Consider the following 20135-nt stretch of genomic DNA (forward strand, 5'->3'; position numbering starts at 1 on the left):
GAATGCTAAAACCGAGTGGCCAAAGCTTCACCAGAAGTGATGGAAAAAGGGGAAATGGACACCTCCTTTACCAGTGGGGGCAGAGCATTGTCATTCAGAGGAGCTGTCAGGGAAGGGCAAACCTCGGGGGGTTCTGCTGAAAAGCCCAAATAAAAGGGTATTGCTGGTTGCAGGGGGGACATCAAGGAGATGTGTGTCCCAAGCAAATTCCATCAGGAGTCCCTACTGAGAAATGAAAACTAACCTCTCCTCTCAGAACCCCTGTACTCTCTGTGGAAGAGACTTCCTCCCAGGGCCCAGCCGCTCCCACAAACGGGAGTAACCGAGCCCACTCTATCCATTGTGCTGTCAGTCTCAGGTAAAAGTGTTGAGTTGGGGAAAAACCAAATGTTCATTTTACTTCCTTTCTTTCTCCTTCCTCACAGGATAGCAAAGGCTCTGGAGCTTCAGGATCATGTCAAGAAAGTGACTAGAAAATTATCTGCTGGGGTAACTAGAAAGGTGAGCATTTGCGTTTTTCTTGGCTCAAACCCTGGGACGAATTTTGCTCCTCGTTGCCCAGTGTTGTATCTGGAATAACTCCACTAAGCTAGTGGAGTCCTTTTCACATTTGCATTGATATAAACGAGAGCAGAATCCAACCCTTCATGTTCTAAAATGAATTTTTGTTTCAAATATACAGTAATAAAATCTCTGTTTGGGTGTAAACATATTGAAGTTATGGCTGGTAAATTATCTCCAGAAAATAGCTGGCATATTTCTGAAATGTCCATAGTGTGAATGAAAAATGTCATTGGTAAACAGAGGGTCTAGTTCTGTTTCCAGTTACATGGATGAGATTCTCGTTGCGTCCCCTGAGACGGTGGGGCCCAACATGCATTTTGTGCTGTCTCACTTCAAAGGGAGTTACGTCCATGTAACATAGTACAGAATATTGCACAGTATGTTTCTCAGATTGTTCAGCTTCTTTAAATCACAAGCATATATGTGTGTGGAGGGAGGAAATGAAGTCTAAGCACCGAGCTTTCGAAGGTTGACATATTTTTGGTTTGCTCTGAATTAGAGGATTTCAGAGTCCCGCATAGAAATGAATTTTATGCATCATTTTTTAAAGAAAATGAGTTACTTGCTCTCACTTACACCTGGGCACCACCACTGGCTTGAGTGAAGTAGGCCAGGAAGACAGAACTTAGCTCCCAATGTCTATTCTTCATTTTAGGTGTGTTTTGCACTGAGCATGCTGGGTAATCCGACAGTTCTGCTTCTGGACGAACCATCAACTGGAATGGACCCTAAAGGGCAAAGTCGCATGTGGTGAGTAATGCCCTGAACCAATTATTAGGTCTGTTTTTAACATCAGAACTAAATCAAAACAGCATAATAAAAAGTCGAGGGCCAAGACTTTCGAGATGGGAGTTAGGCTTCTCAATCCACAATTAAGCACCTAAAAAGAGGCCTGATTTTGAGCATGTCTACACTGGCACTGGAAGGTATAAATTCCAGCTGGAATAGACATACCCACATTAGCTGATTGAGCTAGTGTGCTAAAAATAGAAATGTAGCCGTGGCGGCCTAAGCAGCAGCATGGGCTAACTGCCTGAGTACATGCCTAGGATCTCAGATAGGATCAAACTCAGGGCAGCTATCCCATCCTGCCATTTTCACTATGTTGCAGCTACACTCCTATTTTTAGCACACTAACTTGATCAGAGCTAGCGTGTGTACGATGACGTGAGCTGGAAGTTGCACCCCCTGCTGCAGTACAGACTTTCAAGTCAGTAGGAGCTGCCGGGTGCTAAGCACTTTTGGAAATCAGGCCCCTTATTAAGGTACATAAATATGGATTTAGGAACTTAACTTTAGGCACAGGAAAATCTTGGTGTAACCCATTGTTCAGGGTGTTGTTCAGGGTCTAATGCCAGGTTCATAGATTATATGATTCTGTTACAGTTCTCAGCTAGAGCACCTGATCTTTTAATTCAAGCTATAGTGAGCTCAGGCTTTTAGCTCGGGAGATTCCCCAGTTGTAGCCCTGGTGTCAACCAACATGTCAGTCATCACACTGGCTTAGAAATTTAATCCCCTAATGGCCAAGATCCTTCTAGTGCAAGAAGTATTGGACAGCCAAGCAGATTAGTACCCTTGATGAGTCGCATTCCTTCACAGTTGCATGGGAGGTTGGGTAGGCAGATCTACACTGTGCCTTCTCTCATGCCATCTGCGTTAGCAGTGCAGGGACAGCTGCAACTTAGACTCTAGAACTGATGGTACTATGATTTGGTTTCATTGAGAATTCTGGCGGGAGCTCACATCCCAACCATTCGCAATCTGAAAAAAAATCAGTTGAGGCTCAGTTTCAGTTCAGGGGATGGAGCAAAATGTAGGCTGGTATTTATTTTTCTCTGAGCTGGTTCATCCCATCCCTTCTTAGCACTGTTGTCTACTTGACAGCTGTCTCCTCTGAAACGACACTATCCTAATTCTCACTGGCCAAAGTGAAACACATTTCAGCTAAAGCAGGTACAAAAAAGAACAGCTTAACAGCCCCTCCCCACTAAATCAGCACTGTAGCAAATCTTATTTCAGAGCAGTCCCTCAATGGAGTTTGGTCAAATGGGAAGTTCAAAGTACAAAGTAGACATCAATGTAAGGTTGTTATGAGGTTTTAAATACATTTCCTTTGTCATTTTGAGGGGGAGATACAATGGAAAAACTTGTTTGGCTCTTCCTCTGAAGTAATTTTTGTCTTTCTTTTCAGGAAAGCAATTCGGGCTGCACTGAAAAACAAAGAGCAAGGAGCCATCCTAACAACCCATTACATGGAGGAGGCTGAGGCAGTGTGTGATCGAGTGGCCATCATGGTGTGTGGAAAGCTCCGGTAGGCTGTAACGTAGATCAGCTCAATAGCAAGATGGACAGTATAGAAGTTCTCAGGGAACCAGGTAGATGTTATGGAGCCAACCTCATTCATTACACCCACCAGGATGTAAATTCTCACCGAGTATTTCCTGGAGGCCCCCACTTACCCCGCCCCCCCAACATGCTATAAAAACAACAGGGGGGTTGAGAATATTTACCGGAGCTCTGCTTTGGACAACTCCGGCTGAATTTAATCCCTGACATCCACTAAGAGGAGAGGGTCATGGAAGCAAGTCCCTTCGTCCATTACTAAGTATTTCCCACTGTGTTGCTTTCTTTGTCTCCAGGTGTATTGGTGCTGTTCAGTACCTGAAAAGCAAGTTTGGCAAAGGTTACTTACTGGAAATTAAAGTGAAGGACCCAGCACAGGTTGATTGCCTCCATATGGAGATTCTGAGGATCTTCCCACATGCAGATCGTCAGGAAAGGTAACTACAAAATACATCAGGGTGCTGAACCCCTGAAGAGTTACTTAGTATATCATTCCCACTACTGCAGTTTGGCAGCAAACGTCACAGCCTGAACAAAGATCTCTAGTTGGGAGAGATTAACGGGTTACAGTCCCTAGCTGGCAAGCTGATTAGAGACTGTCATTGTGTCTGGGCCATGCTATAAGATATGGAAGCTTCTTGTACTTTCTTCTTCCCTTCTGGCCCCCATGAGCCAGACACAGTTTGACTCAAAGTGGTGTCTACGAGCTAGACACAGGACAATGGATGCAATTTCTTTTCTCCCTCAGGGTTTCCTCTTTGCTGGTTTACAAGATACCAATGCAAGAAGCACTGCCTCTGTCCCAGACTTTCTCCAAGCTAGAGGCAGGTAAGAGAGAAACTATCAGCAAAAGGTTAGGCTCACTCGAAAAGGACTTGTAAAGAGGAAACTTTTTTTTTTTTTAACTGTATCTTCATTTCTCCACAGCCAAACGAACCTTCGGCCTCGAGGAGTACAGCTTTTCTTTGAACACTTTGGAACAGGCATGGGATTTCAAAGTTATAAACAGGACTCCAGGCCTATTGTAAAGGAATATGCAGGGGCAGTTTGCACGTGCTGCAGAACTTACGAGGGAATAAAGAAGGCAGCACAGCACAATGATCAAACTTTGGAAGGAAAAAAAAAAAGGGTGGGGGGGGGAGTTTATTGGAGAAAGATTCATTTTCAAGCTTCTAAAGGGAATAATTATAGCAGTGAGGGTCGGATGGTGGCCCAGCCTGGAGAGCCATGAGGGGAGTAAAAGTAGGGTTACCATATTGCAATACTGGAAAAAGAGGACACTCCAAGGGGCCCAGGCCCTGCCCCAACTCCGCCCCTTCCCCGCCCCGGCCCTGCCCCAACTCCGCCCCCTCCCCTGAGCACCCCACATTCCCCCTCCTCCCCTCCCTGAACGCTCCGCCCTCCTGCTCCTCCCCCTCCCCTGCTTCCCACGAATCAAATGTTCACGGGAAGCCTGAAACAGGCAGGCAGCAGGTAAGCTGGGGCAGCGGGGTGGGGGGGCGGCAAGGAGGCGCGGCCCAGTCCGGCTCCCCCGGCTGAGCGGCTCCCTCCGGCAACCGGCCCCGGCCAAGAGGCTCTGGCCCCGGCGGCTCTGGCCCGGCTCGGCTCGGGCCCTGGGGCGCCGGCCCCGGTTCTGGCCGAGCGGCTCCGGCCCCGGCCGAGCGGTTCCGACCCAGCCCAACACCCCCGGCCCTGGCGGCTCCAGCGACTCCAGCTCAGCTCGGGCCCCGGGGCACCGGCCCCGGCCGAGCGGCTCCGGCCCAGCCCTGGCCCTGGCCAAGCGGCGCCGGCTGGCGGCCGAGCACCCCCAACCCCGGTCCCAGTGGCTCCGGCTCCAGCCTGGACCCAAGCCCCACGACCCCGGCTGGAGCTCCGGCCTGAGCGCAGCCCGATTCCTGGGGGAATCGGGCCCTGCTCTTGCTAAAGCCGGCCCTGATTGGGGGAGTTGTTAGTTTTGCTGTAGCCACTCCACTCGCACTCGGGGTCCCCCGAGCATCTTTTGCCCGAGTGCAAATGGCTGCAGCAAAACTAACAACTTCCCCGATCTGCGGGGGCACAGAGGCGGCGGGCGGCATCCGAGCGCACAGCCGTCTCCTCCCCGGGCTCCGGCTGCTGCTGTGCTGGGGAAGTTGCTTCAGCCCCGGCGCGCGGTGGAGAGCGGCGGGAGCCGGGAAAGTTGGAGCCCGGGGAGGAGGCGGTCCCTTTACCATGCCTCCCTATTTTCCCGGACATGTTCGGCTTTTTGGAAATTCCTCCCGGACATATGGTAACCCTAGTAAAAGGGCAGATGTTGCCTTCCTGTTCCCCTGCACTGGTATCCACATCATGGGTAGCTGCCTAGTGGGCAAAGCAGCCTCCGCTCCCGCTAAGAACTGGGCAGCACAACTATGTTGGTGCACTAAGGGACAGCAGATATAAGGCTAGTGCAGGGGTATGTCGACCTCTTGGAGCAGGGAGAAACAGGCAGACCGATCATGACTGAGCCACAGTCTGCTTTGTGAGCTGCTCAATGCACAGGACATGAGGCAAAGCCATAACTCACTGCCGTGTGAGTGAATTAAAAGGGCAAACACCCCGCTGTGAAACCTGGCCTTGCAGTGTCTGTAGGGCATCATGGTGTGAACAGCCCCCATAAAGAGCCATCATTAAATTCCAACTTCAAAGACTTTGGCTGGAAATCTGTTTACAGAAACATACATAGAAGTGAATCAAAATAAATATACAGTCTTAGAGAGGACGATGGTCTTTTCCAAGTGTTGCTCCTGACCTTTGGTGAGCTGGTGAACAGGAAATTAGAGAGCACTTGCTGCTGCTCTGAAGAGAGCTGTATCAGCAGAAAACCTGTTCTCTGCAGCGGCAACTCCAGGCACCAGCGCCCCAAGCACGTGCCTGGGGCGGCAAGCCGCGGGGGGCGCCCTGCCGGTCCCTGCGAGGGCGGCAGGCAGGTCCGCCGGTCCTGCGGATTCAGCGGCAATTCGGCAGCGGGTACGCAAAAGCCGCAGGACCGGCGGACCTCCCGCAGGCATGCCGCCGAATCCGCGGGACCAGGGACCTCCTGCAGGCAAGCCGCCGAAGGCAGCCTGCCTGCCGTGCTTGGGGCGGCAAAAAAGCTAGAGCTGCCCCTGGTTCTCTGTGATGTTCATCTTTGGGGCAGTTGCAAACCCATGTGTTGCCTTCATAAAAATAGTAACAAATGTTTAATGTATTTGTTATCAGTGTCAGCAAATAACCAGACTTTTGTTGTCATCCATTTCAGGTGTTCTTAGAACTCTCCCGTGAGCAAGAAATGGATAATTTTGATATGGCTTTGGAAGGAACTTTTGAGTGGGAAAGACTTCAGCAGGAAGACTTTTAAAATGTTCCATTATATTTTAATCCATATTGATGTGTTATGATTTAATAATGCCCATATTTACTTATCATTGTCACACACTTATCAGCACAATACAAATTCAGGCCTGTAGCTTTGCAGCATCTGTACTTTGGACAAGGGAATAATGTTTTTAAATTAGCCCCTCTTTTGAGAAAAGAATATTTTTAGAGGTGAAGGCATTGGGGTACTCAAGGTGAATTGCTCTCCATACAATAGGTGTTAGAGGAAGTACAGGCCCGCAGCTGTGAAACAAGTCAGTGAACTTGACATATGGGTTGGGTTGGTTGATATGGATGTGGAAGCATGCTTTGACGTGAACAGTTAACTAAATATGGATATGCCTTTTTAGCCATCCCTAGTGGGGAGTTTTGTTCTGTAGTTAAAATAAATCTTCAGTCTCCGCCATCTGAATGAGACTCTGGGTCAGATCTTCAGCTCATGCAAAGCAGGATAGAGCTGTCAATGGAGCGGTGCCCATTTATTCCCACTGAGATTCTGCCTGCCTCGTTTACAGATGTTATATAAACCGTGCAGTGAGTGTATAGTGCTTTACGTGTTCATGGTGTAACACAAATAGTCCAACTTTGCACTTGGAAGTAACCGTTTGGTAGGAGTGCTGCAGCACAAGTGTGAATGGGGATGACGTGCATCCGAGCAAGGCTAGTCAGGAAGCATAATCCAACTCCTCGCACTCCCAAGCCCTTTGTGTGCTCCCTTAGTCTGAAGAGAGCAGGGTAGGAATGAGGGCTAAAGACTCACAAACCCCCTAAGAGGTAAGTATTAGCTCTATGGAGGTTAATGAGGCAAAGAAAGGTTAAGTGACTTGGCCAAGGTCACATGGTGAGTTAGTGGCGGAGCAGTGACTGGCGCTTACGTTCCTGTCTCCATTCCTGTGCACTTTCCTCTGAAGGGAAGTGAATAACTGAGAAACACCATCATCTAGTGCACAAAAAGAAGTCAGTTTATATACAGTGCATCTGTTTTCTTTCTATCTCTAATTATAAAATCTAAGCCATTCTATGGTCATTTATTATGTTTGTCTCATTAGAGGAGAAGTCTGTATGAAGTTGAGCCTTCAGTCATAGGTGGGTGACTTCAAACACATGGCAGTTTAGTCAGTGGAGTAACTAGAAATGATTTAGCGTCCACAAGAAGATACTTGTACTCTGCTTACAATATCACTATCACGAGTCAAACCTGCTGCTTATTGGAGTCTGAACTAGCATCATATAGGTAGGAAATGTCATGTTTGTTTCATGGGAATAATTTATTAGTGCCCACGTGTTCATTTGCAACAGTTACAGGTATGTAGCAGCCTGCAGATTTAAATGGCTTTTCGTACCACTCTGTGTGTTGAAACATAAAGAAAAGATGCCGAAACAGCTTATAAAATTCATCCTTTTCCCCTAAGTGTTTAAGATAATTTGCTGCATAAATCATCCCAGAACCATCCACCCCTCACGTTGACTCTGTTGTGTACTACTCTGTTCGCTCTGTTATATAACAATGTGTTTTATCAGCTTGTGCTGTTAGATAGGGTGCGGTGACACTTCACTGTTCAGTGCGTTTACAATTGTACAGCCCTGCATACCTGTACAGCTTAGGGAATACTGATAATGAGAATACTGTTCAGTACTTCATTATCTTTAAATGTAGAAAGACATTTACGCCCAGATTTTTAAGAGCGTTTAGGTATTTCAGCACTTAGCACTGCAGCACCTAACTAATTTAGGAGCCCATCAGTGGTTGGAAGTTCCTCTGTGCCTAAGTCCCTTCTGAAAATGAGATTTAGGCCCCGAAATTAGTTAGGCGTTGCAACGCTGAGTACTGCCACACCTAAATACCTTTAAAAATCTGGGCTTTAAGTTCTACCTTGTGGAAGTGCTACAGTTCAGACAGTTGGGGCACTTCCCCCAACTCAGAAAAAGGAGAAGATAAAATTATGTTTTAATGCTTTCCAAAAACACACTTCTCAGTTTGGAAGTAAACAAGGCATTTTACCCCATAAAGCGGTTTTCTCAGTGCAGTAGCGCCTCCTCGTGGTCAGATGTGGTGTAGCGGCTGTCTCCCCATATGGTGCCCCCTGCCCATGGTAGCTCCATCACAGCATTGGTTTCTCTTCTCACAACTTGGCCCTGTGGGCAAGTCATACTTTAGTCCACCCCTTCTGGGGTAGCAGAACCAAGCTATCATCCAATGACCTTACAGCAGGTCTTTCCTCTGTCTCTGGGCTCCATGTTCCTTACATCAGTGGTTCTCAAACTTGGGCCGCCGCTTGTTCAGGGAAAGCCCCTGGCTGGCCGGGCCGGTTTGTTTACCTGCTGCGTCCACAGGTTCGGCCGATCGCGGCTCCCACTGGCCGCGGTTCGCCACTCCAGGCCAATGGGGGCTGCAGGAAGCGGCGCGGGCAGAGGGACGTGCTGGCCGCCCTTCCTGCAGCCGCCATTGGCCTGGAGCAGCGAACCGCGGCCAGTGGGAGCAGCGATCGGCGGACGCGGCAGGTAAACAGCCCGGCCAGCCAGGGGCTTTCCCTGAACAAGCGGTGGCCCAAGTTTGAGAACCACTGCCTTACATCTCTTACCTCAGGAGCTTGTAGGGAAACCCAAGCCAGTCCTCTACTCTGAGTTCCAGTCCATGGACCCTGTAGCTGGCAGCCAAGTTGGCTGCCTCCCTAGACCGCTTCCTACCTCTTCTATCCCTCAGAGAGTGACTACAGCCTGTCTCCCTCAGCCCCTTTGCTACAAACTTCCTGGCTTCATAATCACCACCCAGCCCCTCCTCAGCTAGGCTTCATTCAGTTAAGCTTGGCTTTCTCTCTCTCTCAGGTGTTGCCAGGTATGCTATTTGGTCTTTCAGGCCCACATTAACCACTTCAAGGCCTGTGTGGGATACACTCCCCTAGTTGCCAGGCCTGAAGACTCAACCTGTGCTGTGAAAGTCAAGCTGTGCTCTTTCTGGCTGATCTTCAGAAAAGGACCTGGGGATTACAGGGGACAAGAAGCTGGAGATGAGTCAGCAGTGTGCCCTTGTTGCCAAGAAGGCCAACAGCATATTGGGCTGTATTAGTAGGAGCATTGCCAGCAGATCAAGGGAAGTGATTATTCCCCTCTATTCAGCACTGGTGAGGCCACACCTGGAGTATCGCCTCCAATTTTGGTCCCCCCACTACAGAAAGGATGTGGACAAATTGGAGAGAGTCCAGCGGAGGACAACAAAAATGATTGGGGGCTGGGGCACATGACTTACGAGGAGAGGCTGAGGGATCTGGGGTTATTGAGTCTGCAGAAGAGAAGAGTGAGGGGGGATTTGATAGCAGCCTTCAACTACCTGAAGGGGGGTTCCAAAGAGGATGGAGCTCGGCTGTTCTCAGTGGTGGCAGATGACAGAACAAGGAGCAATGGTCTCAAGTTGCAGTGGGGGAGGTCTAGGTTGGATATTAGGAAACACTATTTCACAAGGAGGGTGGTGAAGCACCCGAATGGGTTACCTAGGGAGGTGGTGGAATCTCCATCCTTAGAGGTTTTTAAGGCCTGGCTTGACAAAGCTGTAGCCCAGTGGGGCAGCTTACCTGTATTATATTCATTGCTTTGTTCTTCTGCTTTATTATATTTAGTAGTAATGCAAGGAACCTACAGGCTTTTATCCTGTAAGATTTGGCTTTAGTAGATAGTATGAAGCTTGAGGCCTATAATCTCTGGTATATATAAACATAAGTAACTCATAAGTTATAGAGAACTGAAAGTAGCAAGCAAGAGGGGAATTTTGTCCCGAATACTGACATCAGCCACCCACAGAACATAGCTGACACCAGCATCTGGAAGGTTCCGGACAGAACCTCTGACCGCAAAGGTTCCATAACAGCAAATTGATGTGTATGCTAATAGGGTAACGTCATACATATACTAACCTATAGAAAATGGACACCTTAAGGTAAGGAAATACAAATAAGGACCTCTATTGAATATGCATTGGACATGGCAGCGTCAGTGTAACCTACTATAAAAGTAACATCCCAGGGGCAACAGAAGGTTGGAGAGATGTAGACCTTGGGAGGGGCCAGAATGATGGCCACCGGGAAGGATGAGGACGATGACGGTGATGAGAAAGATAATGATTAACTATGTAAGATAATGGTTAAGTGAGTTAAGCAAGATAAGGGTGTAAGTATGGATGTCCAAATGAACTTTCTGTATTATCTCTATCTGCCTTGTTAAGTTTAAGTGTGTGTATAATCTTTGCTGGAAAATTAATAAATTATATATTTGTAAATATATATAGAGAGAGTTCCTATGGTGTGAGTGTTGCACCTGTACACATTGGGGTTCCCAAATTATATGATAATTTTACAGTAATCTTACTGGGCCTGATCTTGGGACATGAACCTGTTAATCCTCAAGTTACAATATATATACCCAACTTTGGGTCAAGCTATTAAGCTCTGGCTGGGATGATTTAGTTGGGGATTGGTCCTGGTTTGAGCAGGGGATTGGACTAGATGACCTCCTGAGGTCCCTTCCAGCCCTGATATTCTATGATTCTATGACAAAGATTCCACAGGCCACGTTCTGCAAACCCCACTGTCGTCTTATTTTGCCCTTGGTTATACTTGCGTGCAACACCACTGGGCAGTTAATCCAACCACATCCTCAGTTATTTCAGTGGGTTCCTCTTTCAGGAGTGCTGTGCAGATGGTGCGGTAGGATCGTGGCTTAAATCACCAAACCTGTTGTTGCTATCTGAGGAAGAATAGGACCCATCTCACTCGCACCTAGCTGTGTTCGCTCTGCTATGCTAACAGGAGTGTTAAAATGGATTTTTGTCTCTATGGCGGCTTGAGCAACCGAAAAATTGAATAACTGGAAGAAACAACGAAAAATGGCTAACTTTATGGAATAATAGCTGCAAAAATCCTATCGAGCCAGCTCTGCTTGTCCTTAAAGGGAACAGCTGTGACTCTGAAGAGACGTCGGGCAAAACTGTTGAGTTAGTTTTCTGGTGCATATTAGTACAACCTGACTTGAGCCACAGATACCGCTGGTCCAGTCGCAGATGTGCACCTTGGGGACTCACTGACCTCTAACCTCAGGGGAGACAGGAATGGACATAGGTGATTGGTTGAGTACAACTCTCTTGAGAACCATAGAGATTGTTCTCTCTCCACAAACAATACCACAGAAGATATAATAAGGATCAGAGTGGGCAAGGATAGCCTCTGAAAAAGGAGGACGTCCCTGGCAGAGGCACATTGGAGGGGGGAGGGGGCATGGCTGGGGCATTCCTATAGCCCAAGATTATCCTGGAGGCCACAATAACTTATTGGGGCAAGTATCAGGGGGTAGCCGTGTTAGTCGTTGTTTTTATTGGGGCAGTTGCCAACTAAGTGCAAGCTAGGACAATTTTCCAGACGGCTCTAACCTATGCCAGGGACAGCTACAGCTCCCAGAAGCCCTCAGTTTGGAGCAGGAGCAAAGGTGGCATAAAGGCACCTCTTCACACTCATCCCCCTGAGTTCCTTTACTGAACTCAGCTCTGGCCCAGGGATGAATTCAACCCTCAATAGTCCCCTCCCCCACAACAAGGCTTTCTATTTGCATAGGGCCCAATCCTGCAAGCTTCTGAGTTCTGTCAAACACCACTGAGTTCAGCGGGAGCTGCGGTCACTAAGCATTCCCAAAGAAGTGCTCAGCCTCTCACAGGATCAAGCTCATATTGACTCGTTGCTGTCTCAGACCAGATTTTTGGGCTTTGACCTTTGTCCAGCTTTCATTTAAGCTGAAAGGTGCAGAGGCAAAGTTCTAAGAAACTTTTGACTGTAACTTTCTTGGGACTGCTCTCTCTTGCTAAGTTTGTTTGCGGTATTATGAGCATAACTGCAGTTCTGAGAACTGGTAGTAAGCGAAGGGGAGGGAGAAGACAATTGAGAAATACGGGGAAATGGTCACATGAACAGAGTGTTTTGGCAGCATGACAGTTAAAAGGACACTGTTTCCTTTCAGTGACTGTTCTGAATAACTAGCTCATCCAGCTGGCATCAAAACCACTGTGCAGAGAAACAAGGAGAGTGGTTCACTATCTTCGCAGCCTTTTCCAAGTGTCCCGGGTTCCTTCTTCCTCGCAGGCTTTTGTGAAGGTGAGTTTATTTCTGCCTGTTCTGATTCTCTGCTATCTGAGCCCCTATCGTTCTATTAGTGCTCTTCCCTCTCTACAGTCTTTCGTGTTTACTGACGCTGCAAATGATTTTGCTTAAGCGTGTCTTGTTTGATGTATAGCTGGTTGGGAAATTTTTGACCAAAGGGTTTTTCATCAGAAAATGGCTGTTTGTTGAAACTGGAACTTTTCCTGGGGGTGTACCAGTGTTGACTAAAACTTTTGTTGGGAAAGGGTCCTTGGGTCCAGGATGGAATTTCTGGGCAAAACCAGAGAGAATTGCACACCAGACCAGCCAATAGTCTGGTGGTTAGGGATTCACATGGGCCATGAGAGACCCAGGTTCCAGTACTTGCCCTGATGAAGAGTTATACAAAGTAGAATAGCGTCAACGGGAAAGTTTAAGAGAGACCCACCCCAGAATAGCCACTGGGATGTCAGAGAATGGTCAAGTAGGTATCATAGAATATCAGGATTAGAAGGGACCTCAGGAGGTTATCTAGTCCAACCCCCTGTTCAAAGCAGGACCCATCCCCAGACAGATTTTTGCCCCCGATCCCTAAATGGCCCCCTCAAGGATTGAACTCATAACCCTGGGTTTAGCAGGCCCATGCTCAAACCACTGAGCTATCCCTCCCCCCAGGTACTTGAACCTGGGTCTCCCACCTCCCTGTGGACTGCCCTAATCACCAACCGATTGGCTATTTGGGGGTGGGTGGGCTCTCTTTTTTCATGAAAAACTTTGAAAGGTCTTGGTTTCTTCCTGAGTCAAAACAGGAAAAAAATTAAAATTCTGAAAAGTTTTGCTGAACAAGACAATTGTTAACCTGACCAAGTCTAGTTTGAAGTTCTGCTGGGAGCCTGACATTAGCAGATGGCTCCTCTCAGGACTCCGTTCTGATTCTAGAAGCTGGGTTTCCCTGATCAGCTGTTTGTGCTTCGAAGTGTTGAGTGAGGCCGAGCAACACTATTGTTTGATGGAATATTAGACTTTCAGCTCAACAATTTTTCCACAAAAACTTCACAAACGGCTGTCTGCGGAAAAGGTCAACTTTGTGTTAAACTCTCAAATATCCAAAATTTTTAATTTGGATATGCCACTGGTGGTGCTTTCTGGGAGTTGAAGTTTGGGTGCCTCATGTCCCCGTTTTCCTCTCTGGAGTGGGTTCCCCAACTGGACTAACATCTCCCATGATGCACCTGGGCCAGGAACTCCCACAAAGCACCATCACAGCTCACCACAAGGAGGGCCTATGGTGCATCGTTAAGATTCATCCTTGCAAGGAGCCTGGCCCACAGAGGAGAATGAGGCCATTGAAGCACTACAGTAGCATTTCCAAATTGAAATGTTCAGTTTTCAGCTGAAATGTTGCTGATGTTGATTTTTCACTGCAAACTTGAAACTTTTTTGAGGGGTGGGGGGGAGCAGTGCAAATTTCCAACCAGCTCTAGTGCTGAGTACCTTCTGAGGTATGCTGAATTCAGTGGAAGTGAAAGGTGCTTGGTGTTACGCTCATGGTCCGGTCCTAATAAATATAGACAAGCATCCTTGTCAGCCACACCCCCTGCATATCTGTGGCTGATAGGTACCTCCCGCCTGTCCACCAAAACCACAGCCTCTTCTGTGAGAGGTCCCCTTTAGTATGTTCCTTTTTCACCAAGAACCCAAGATGAGTCAGTTTTCAGATACCCTGTTTTATGAGGATGGTTTCCTCTTCCCAGGTCCAGAACAACATTCCAAGGCCACAACTGGCCTAATGAAAGCAAGATTTTATTAAGGCTAGAGAGAGAGATTCATATTATAAACAAAACTAAGTTGTTTATAGGTCGTAACTAGTCTGAAAATTCACAACACACAACTTAGCTAGGTTCACTTTAGTTGCCTTTTGATTTCTTTGACATGACTAGATGATCGGAGCAGATAGGTACCCTGAATGAAGATGTTTACAGAGCTATCCTCGCTGTTTCATGTGTATTACAGTTATTCATTTTTATGTCCTTTGTCCTGCATAAATGAGCTTAGGGGGTTCCCTAGACCCAGATCTTGAAAGGTATTTAGGCTCCATTGGAAATGAATGGAAGTTAGGAACCTAAATACCTTTGAGGATCTGGGTCCTAGTCACTTATATGATGCAAAGGTTTATTGGAACTTACAGCCACATCATAGTAGGCTTTCAGCCCAACGTGTGCATCTTCCATCTGCTCTGGGCGTTTGTCTTAAAGGAAGGTGGTAGTAATTCTAAAGCATTTAACTCATGTAAAGAGATAGAGGGTGTGTTTTCCCTTTATCATGAATTTTACTCCATATTAATTATAAATGATGGGCACATTCCCAATAATCTCTCTCAAGCCCTTAACAGCAAATAGCAGATCAATATACTGACTCTCCCATACATACATTTAAAAAAAAAAAGACAATCCACTAAATAGTCTTGTTTCATGTAAGCGTTTGGCATTACAGCTGAAAATAAGATGAGCTAATGCCTGCCACCAGGAGGAAAGGAGATATGAGTTTCCCTTTATGAGACATATGGATGACAGACTCATTAAATGAAATCCAGATGCTCCAAAAGACCCATCACAGATGACCTGCCCCCCCCCACATACCACATAAAGTGCTCCGTTCAGTTGTACCAATAGAAAAAAAACCCTCTCACTCTCTCTCACCCCATTCCAGAAATGCTTCCTAGACGTCAGCGAGAGATCAGTGTGTGTCAACAAACCGGGGCCCTGCTATTAAAGCATATACTGGTGAAATGGAGGAAGAAAAAGCAGAGTTTACAGGCAAGTCAGAAGAGCTGGGGTTTGTTCTGAGGCTGGGGCTGCTCTTCACCGGAGAACTTGTACAACAGGCAGCAGTCGTGGAGCCAGACTGCCCCACCCAAAGAGAACCGGTCAGAGGCAGAACAAAGCCCCACCTTCCCATCTGTAGCAAGCATCCTTATGTGTGGTGCAATGGCTAAGCTACAGCTGCCTGCTGGGAACTTCTAGGAAGCTTTGTGCTCCGCTCAAACACTGAGGCCCAGATCCCCAATGGTACTGAGGCATCTGGCTCCCACTGGTTTCAGTGGGAGTCAGGTGCCTAAATACCTTTGACAATCTGGGTCTGAAGCTCTGCATGACCTGCGACATGGTCCAGTGCCATGAAGGCAAAGGCCGGCTCTCACTCTTCAGTTGCTATTGACCCTCTCGGTGCTCTTTGCATTTCATTGACCGTTTGGCTTGTTTCATTACCAGGCTGTTCTCTGCTTACAAAAAAAAAAAAAAAAAAAAAGTCGGTGAATTTAATGCTCAAGAAAGTGTACAAGACTGAGATAACCTGAAATGCAGTCTCTGGCGGAGATGGGGCCCCAAACCTTTGACCTCCCATCCCTCTGTGTAGGACTGGCTCTGTATGCCATTTCTACTCTACAGAAGCTGGAAAAATAGCACAATGTTATAAAAAGTTATATCCTTGGCAATCATTAAAAGGAATCTAATTGGCTAACCGGGGTTGTGACTGGGAGGGTATCAGGTATAACTGCATGGGTCAATGCTCACTCATCAATTGTTCCAAAAGTGCTTGAGAAAAGTCAGAAATTGCCATTCTTAACTTCTTGACAGGATGAAGGCACTTGAGCTTTGACTGCATGCTTCACAGCGTAGCCAAGGGGCGGACTTTGCATAACAAATATGCAAGTATGTAAGGTCATTCAGTCAGGAGCTGCTCTCCCAAAGCGTATGCCAAAACCCTACAATGGGATAAGTTCCTTCTATGGGGCAGTATGGTTGCTGGTCAGGTGATTTGCATATGTGCTACCAACTTCTAATTTGCTTCAAATTTTTTTCTCCTTAGGAATTGCTCCTCTCACTACTGATACCTCTCATATTGTATCTGGATATTATTACTAGTTGGTACAAGCGATTCCCTGCAATACCTTCAGATGACCTTGGGCGCGTAGATGAGTTTAATGATAGCACATTTGTAGTTCAGTATACACCAGTGACGCATACTACCAGACAAATAATGCAGCATATGGCTTCTGTTTCCTTTTTGAAGGGTACGTTCTCTCCTAACTATATTACACAGTTGTTTTTTTACATTTCCTGTGTTTCATGAGACTTTTTACTAAAAGGTGTATTTTGCTGGTACTGAATATTTGTTAGATATTAATCTCTAATGCCAGAGGATACGAGTGCCAGTCCACCTGTGTGGTGCTAATGAATATCATGGGGCAGATTCTCTCTTGTGGCCATGTGCCACTCAGTGCAGAAAAGAGTATGTTGGGGACACTCGGGTGCTAGTTATGGCTCTCCAGTTCTGATTGCCAGTCTGCACTGCTGTTGGCCTGGTGTTTTTTTACGAGCTGCCTTGGGGCTGCTTTAACTTACTCCATTGGCCTAGGGATCTCTATATTCATTATATTTTTTCCCTCTGGCTCTCTCTGCTTCTGTTTTTAGTAGTTGCTCCGTATTTGTTTTTCACTCCTCTCTTGAATGAAATGCTGTCTTAACATTCAAGTCAAAGTTCCAAACCCACAATTTGGAAGTGCACTTAACATTAGACAAAATGAATCCGTCCTTCCCTAGTTTTAATGGTTCAATTTGCTTGTCAGAAAAGTGACGGTCGTCTGATGTTTTGGTAGACAATAGATGTAAACATGCGCATTTATTTTTCTTATATATCACAGGTCTACATATTTTTGAAAACAACACTGGAGAAGAGAGCACTAATATGACCTTCTATGACACAATAGAAGTTAACTTTAATGATGCTTTTTCTTATGAGTTAGCTTCCCATGCTTATTCTTCATTCCATTTGCAAAGGGACAATATGGATCATCATTCAGGTGATTTTTCCAGTTTAACACAAATAATTGTGAATTTTAATCTTTCAATTTAATCACAAATTATAAAGGTCGACATGAGATTAAAATCTATGTAGGAATAAAATTAGTGTTCAAACAACTATTTTCTAATATTGATTCTCGAATATGGGATATCTGTCTATTTGGAACAGATTGTTGGGTGACTCTGGCCACGGGCATTCACGGAAGTAGCTAACTTGGTCAAAGTTTCAGCACCCAATGGCACCCACTCAGTATACTCAGGAATAGATCTGTTTGGGAATCAGAATTCTGTTCCAGGGAAAATTCTGATATTTAAAAAAAAAAATGTTCTCAATTGGAATGAAAAGCTGAAATTTCAAAATTTCACACAAAACAGAATTTGTGGGGGGGAAATTGTTTTGGCTCATTTGAAATGTTTTGTTTTTGTTTAAACTTTTTAAAATATTTTATTTTTTTTATTTTATTTCAGAATTAGTTTCATTTTTTAAAATTTATAATAGAAAAGAAAATAATTGATGTTATAATTGAAAATTGGTCTTCTAACTGGTAATTGGTTTGATGATTGGTAATTGATCTAACGAGTAACAGGTTTGCTTCTGGATTTGGTAAATCAGTATCGTAATTGGCATAATATAAAATATATACAAATAAAATAATATAAAATAACATATTTAGAAACAAGAAGTCATTTCAAAATAAAACATCAATAAGGACCTTATTGAAGCATTTTCTTCCTGACTGAAATTTCATCAGAAATGACACATTTCCCCCCACAATGTTGACGTTGACAAATTGACGTTTTCTGGCTGAAAAACATTCGCCTGGAAAATTTTTGATCAGGAACTGCCTGACAAGCCCAGTGTTCTGTAAGCCCCAAGTACGGTGGTATGGTCCCGCCCCCGCCCTTCCATGCAGTTGCGTCTCCTGAGTCCTCCTGCCTGGTGTCTGTACAGCAGCCATGCAGAGCAGGCCTGATATCCCGGGAGCTGCAGCGGCGAAAGGAGTGGAACGTGGGGCTGCCCGGCGTCCCCACACCAGCAGCTCCTCCGGCGCAGCTGTAACCCCCCCCCCCAGCCCAGCCCACACTAAGACTCCCCCAAATCATTGCATAATGACCACTGAGCACCCATGATATGGAAATGATTCTCCGCCACTATTGACATCCAGTGAAACCCACCGATGTCAATAGGAGGTTTTGCCATTAACTTCAGCAGGGTCAGGATTTCAGCCACAGAGTACAGTCTAATTGGGGGACCTACAGGTGATAGGCTCCACTTCCCATTGCTAATCCTCTGAGGCATGTAACCCCTCTCTCTGGGTACGTCTATACTTACCCGCTGGTTCAATCGATCTTCTGGGATCGATTTATCGCTTCTTGTCTAGACGCGATAAATCGATCCCGGAAGTGCTCGCCGTCGACACCGGTAATCCTGCTCCACGAGAGGAGTAGGCGGAGTCGACGGGGGGAGCCTGCCTGCCGCGTGTGGACCCGTGGTAAGTACCTTTAAGTTTGAACTAAGATACTTCGACTTCAGCTACGTTATTCACGTAGCTGAAGTTGCGTATCTTAGTTCGAACTGGGGCTTAGTGTGGACCAGCCCCCTCTCTCTCACACACACACACACACACACTACTATTTTGCTTTTTTTTTTTTAAATCTTTCCTAAAGACAGCTGCTCTGGCTCAGTATTTTATGACGACGTCACTTGTCCTGTTACTCAACAGTGGACTTCAGGATTTGTTCCCCTGCAAGCAAACATTGATGCTGCTATCATTCAAGTAAGTAGAGTCGGGAGCTTGAAAGTCAGTTCATTTTAGCCAGATTATTAGTATTAGACCTAACCAAAGAAAATCTCTGACCAAATAGTTTACATGTAGATGGAGCTTTTTAGAGAAATTAGATGTATTCACATCAGCGGGCCTTGATGAAATTCATTCTCAGGTTTTGGGCCCCACACTACAAGAGGGATGTGGAAAAATTGGAAAGAGTCCAGCGGAGGGCAACAAAAATGATTAGGGGTCTGGAGCACATGACTTATGAGGAGAGGCTGAGGGAACTGGGATTGTTTAGTCTCCAGAAGAGAAGAATGAGGGGGGATTAGATAGCTGCTTTCAACTATCTGAAGGAGGGTTCCAAAGAGAATGGAGCTCGGCTGTTCTCAGTGGTGGCAGATGACAGAACAAGGAGCAATGGTCTCAAGTTGCAGTAGGCGAGGTCTAGGTTGGGTATTAGGAAACACTATTTCACTAGGAGGGTGGTGAAGCACTGGAATGCGTTACCTAGGGAAGTGGTGGAATCTCCTTCCTTGGAGGTTTTTAAGGCCCAGCTTGACAAAGCCCTGGCTGGGATGATTTAGTTGGGAATTGGTCCTGCTTTGAGCAGGGGGTTGGACTAGATGACCTCCTGAGGTCCCTTCCAACCCTGATATTCTATGATTCTATGATAAGGAACTAACTGAAGCAGTCTCGGAACCACTAGCAATTATCTTTGAGAATTCATGGAGGGCAGGTAAGGGTCCAGAGGACTGGAGAAAGGCAAACATAGTACCTATCTTTAAAGGATGAACAAAGAGGACCCAGGGAATTATAGACCAGTCAGCCTCATTTTGATACCTAGAAAGATACTGGAACTAATTATTAAACAATCAGTATGTAAGTATCAAGAGGATCATAGGGTGATAAGTAATAACCGGCATGGATCTATCAAGAACAAATCATGCCAAAGCAACCTCTTTTCTTTCTTTGACAGCATTACAGGCCTAGTGGATAGGGAGAAGCAGTAGACGTGATGTATCTTGATTTTAGCAAGGCTTTTGACCCAGTCTCACATGACATTCGCCTAAGAAAACTAGGGAAATATGGCCTAGATGAAATTA

General features: G+C 46.1%; 1 protein-coding gene across 1 annotated transcript in view; it reads left to right on the forward strand.

Moving 5' to 3' along the window:
* Positions 1-20135, forward strand: part of LOC112105506 — a 118293-nt gene that overhangs the window by 49757 nt on the left and 48401 nt on the right. The window contains exons 31-42 of the mRNA XM_029912166.1: positions 426-501; positions 1220-1314; positions 2759-2878; positions 3207-3347; positions 3659-3738; positions 3838-3893; positions 6167-6263; positions 12300-12413; positions 15108-15214; positions 16266-16470; positions 17101-17259; positions 18929-19038. Coding sequence (XP_029768026.1) covers positions 426-501; positions 1220-1314; positions 2759-2878; positions 3207-3347; positions 3659-3738; positions 3838-3893; positions 6167-6263; positions 12300-12413; positions 15108-15214; positions 16266-16470; positions 17101-17259; positions 18929-19038 — 1360 coding nt within the window. The remainder of the gene's footprint in view (positions 1-425; positions 502-1219; positions 1315-2758; positions 2879-3206; positions 3348-3658; positions 3739-3837; positions 3894-6166; positions 6264-12299; positions 12414-15107; positions 15215-16265; positions 16471-17100; positions 17260-18928; positions 19039-20135) is intronic.

The sequence above is a fragment of the Terrapene carolina genome, unplaced genomic scaffold (genome assembly GCF_002925995.2).
Source record: "Terrapene carolina triunguis isolate 2854851 unplaced genomic scaffold, T_m_triunguis-2.0 Scaffold192, whole genome shotgun sequence".
Lineage (NCBI taxonomy): Eukaryota > Metazoa > Chordata > Testudines > Emydidae > Terrapene > Terrapene triunguis.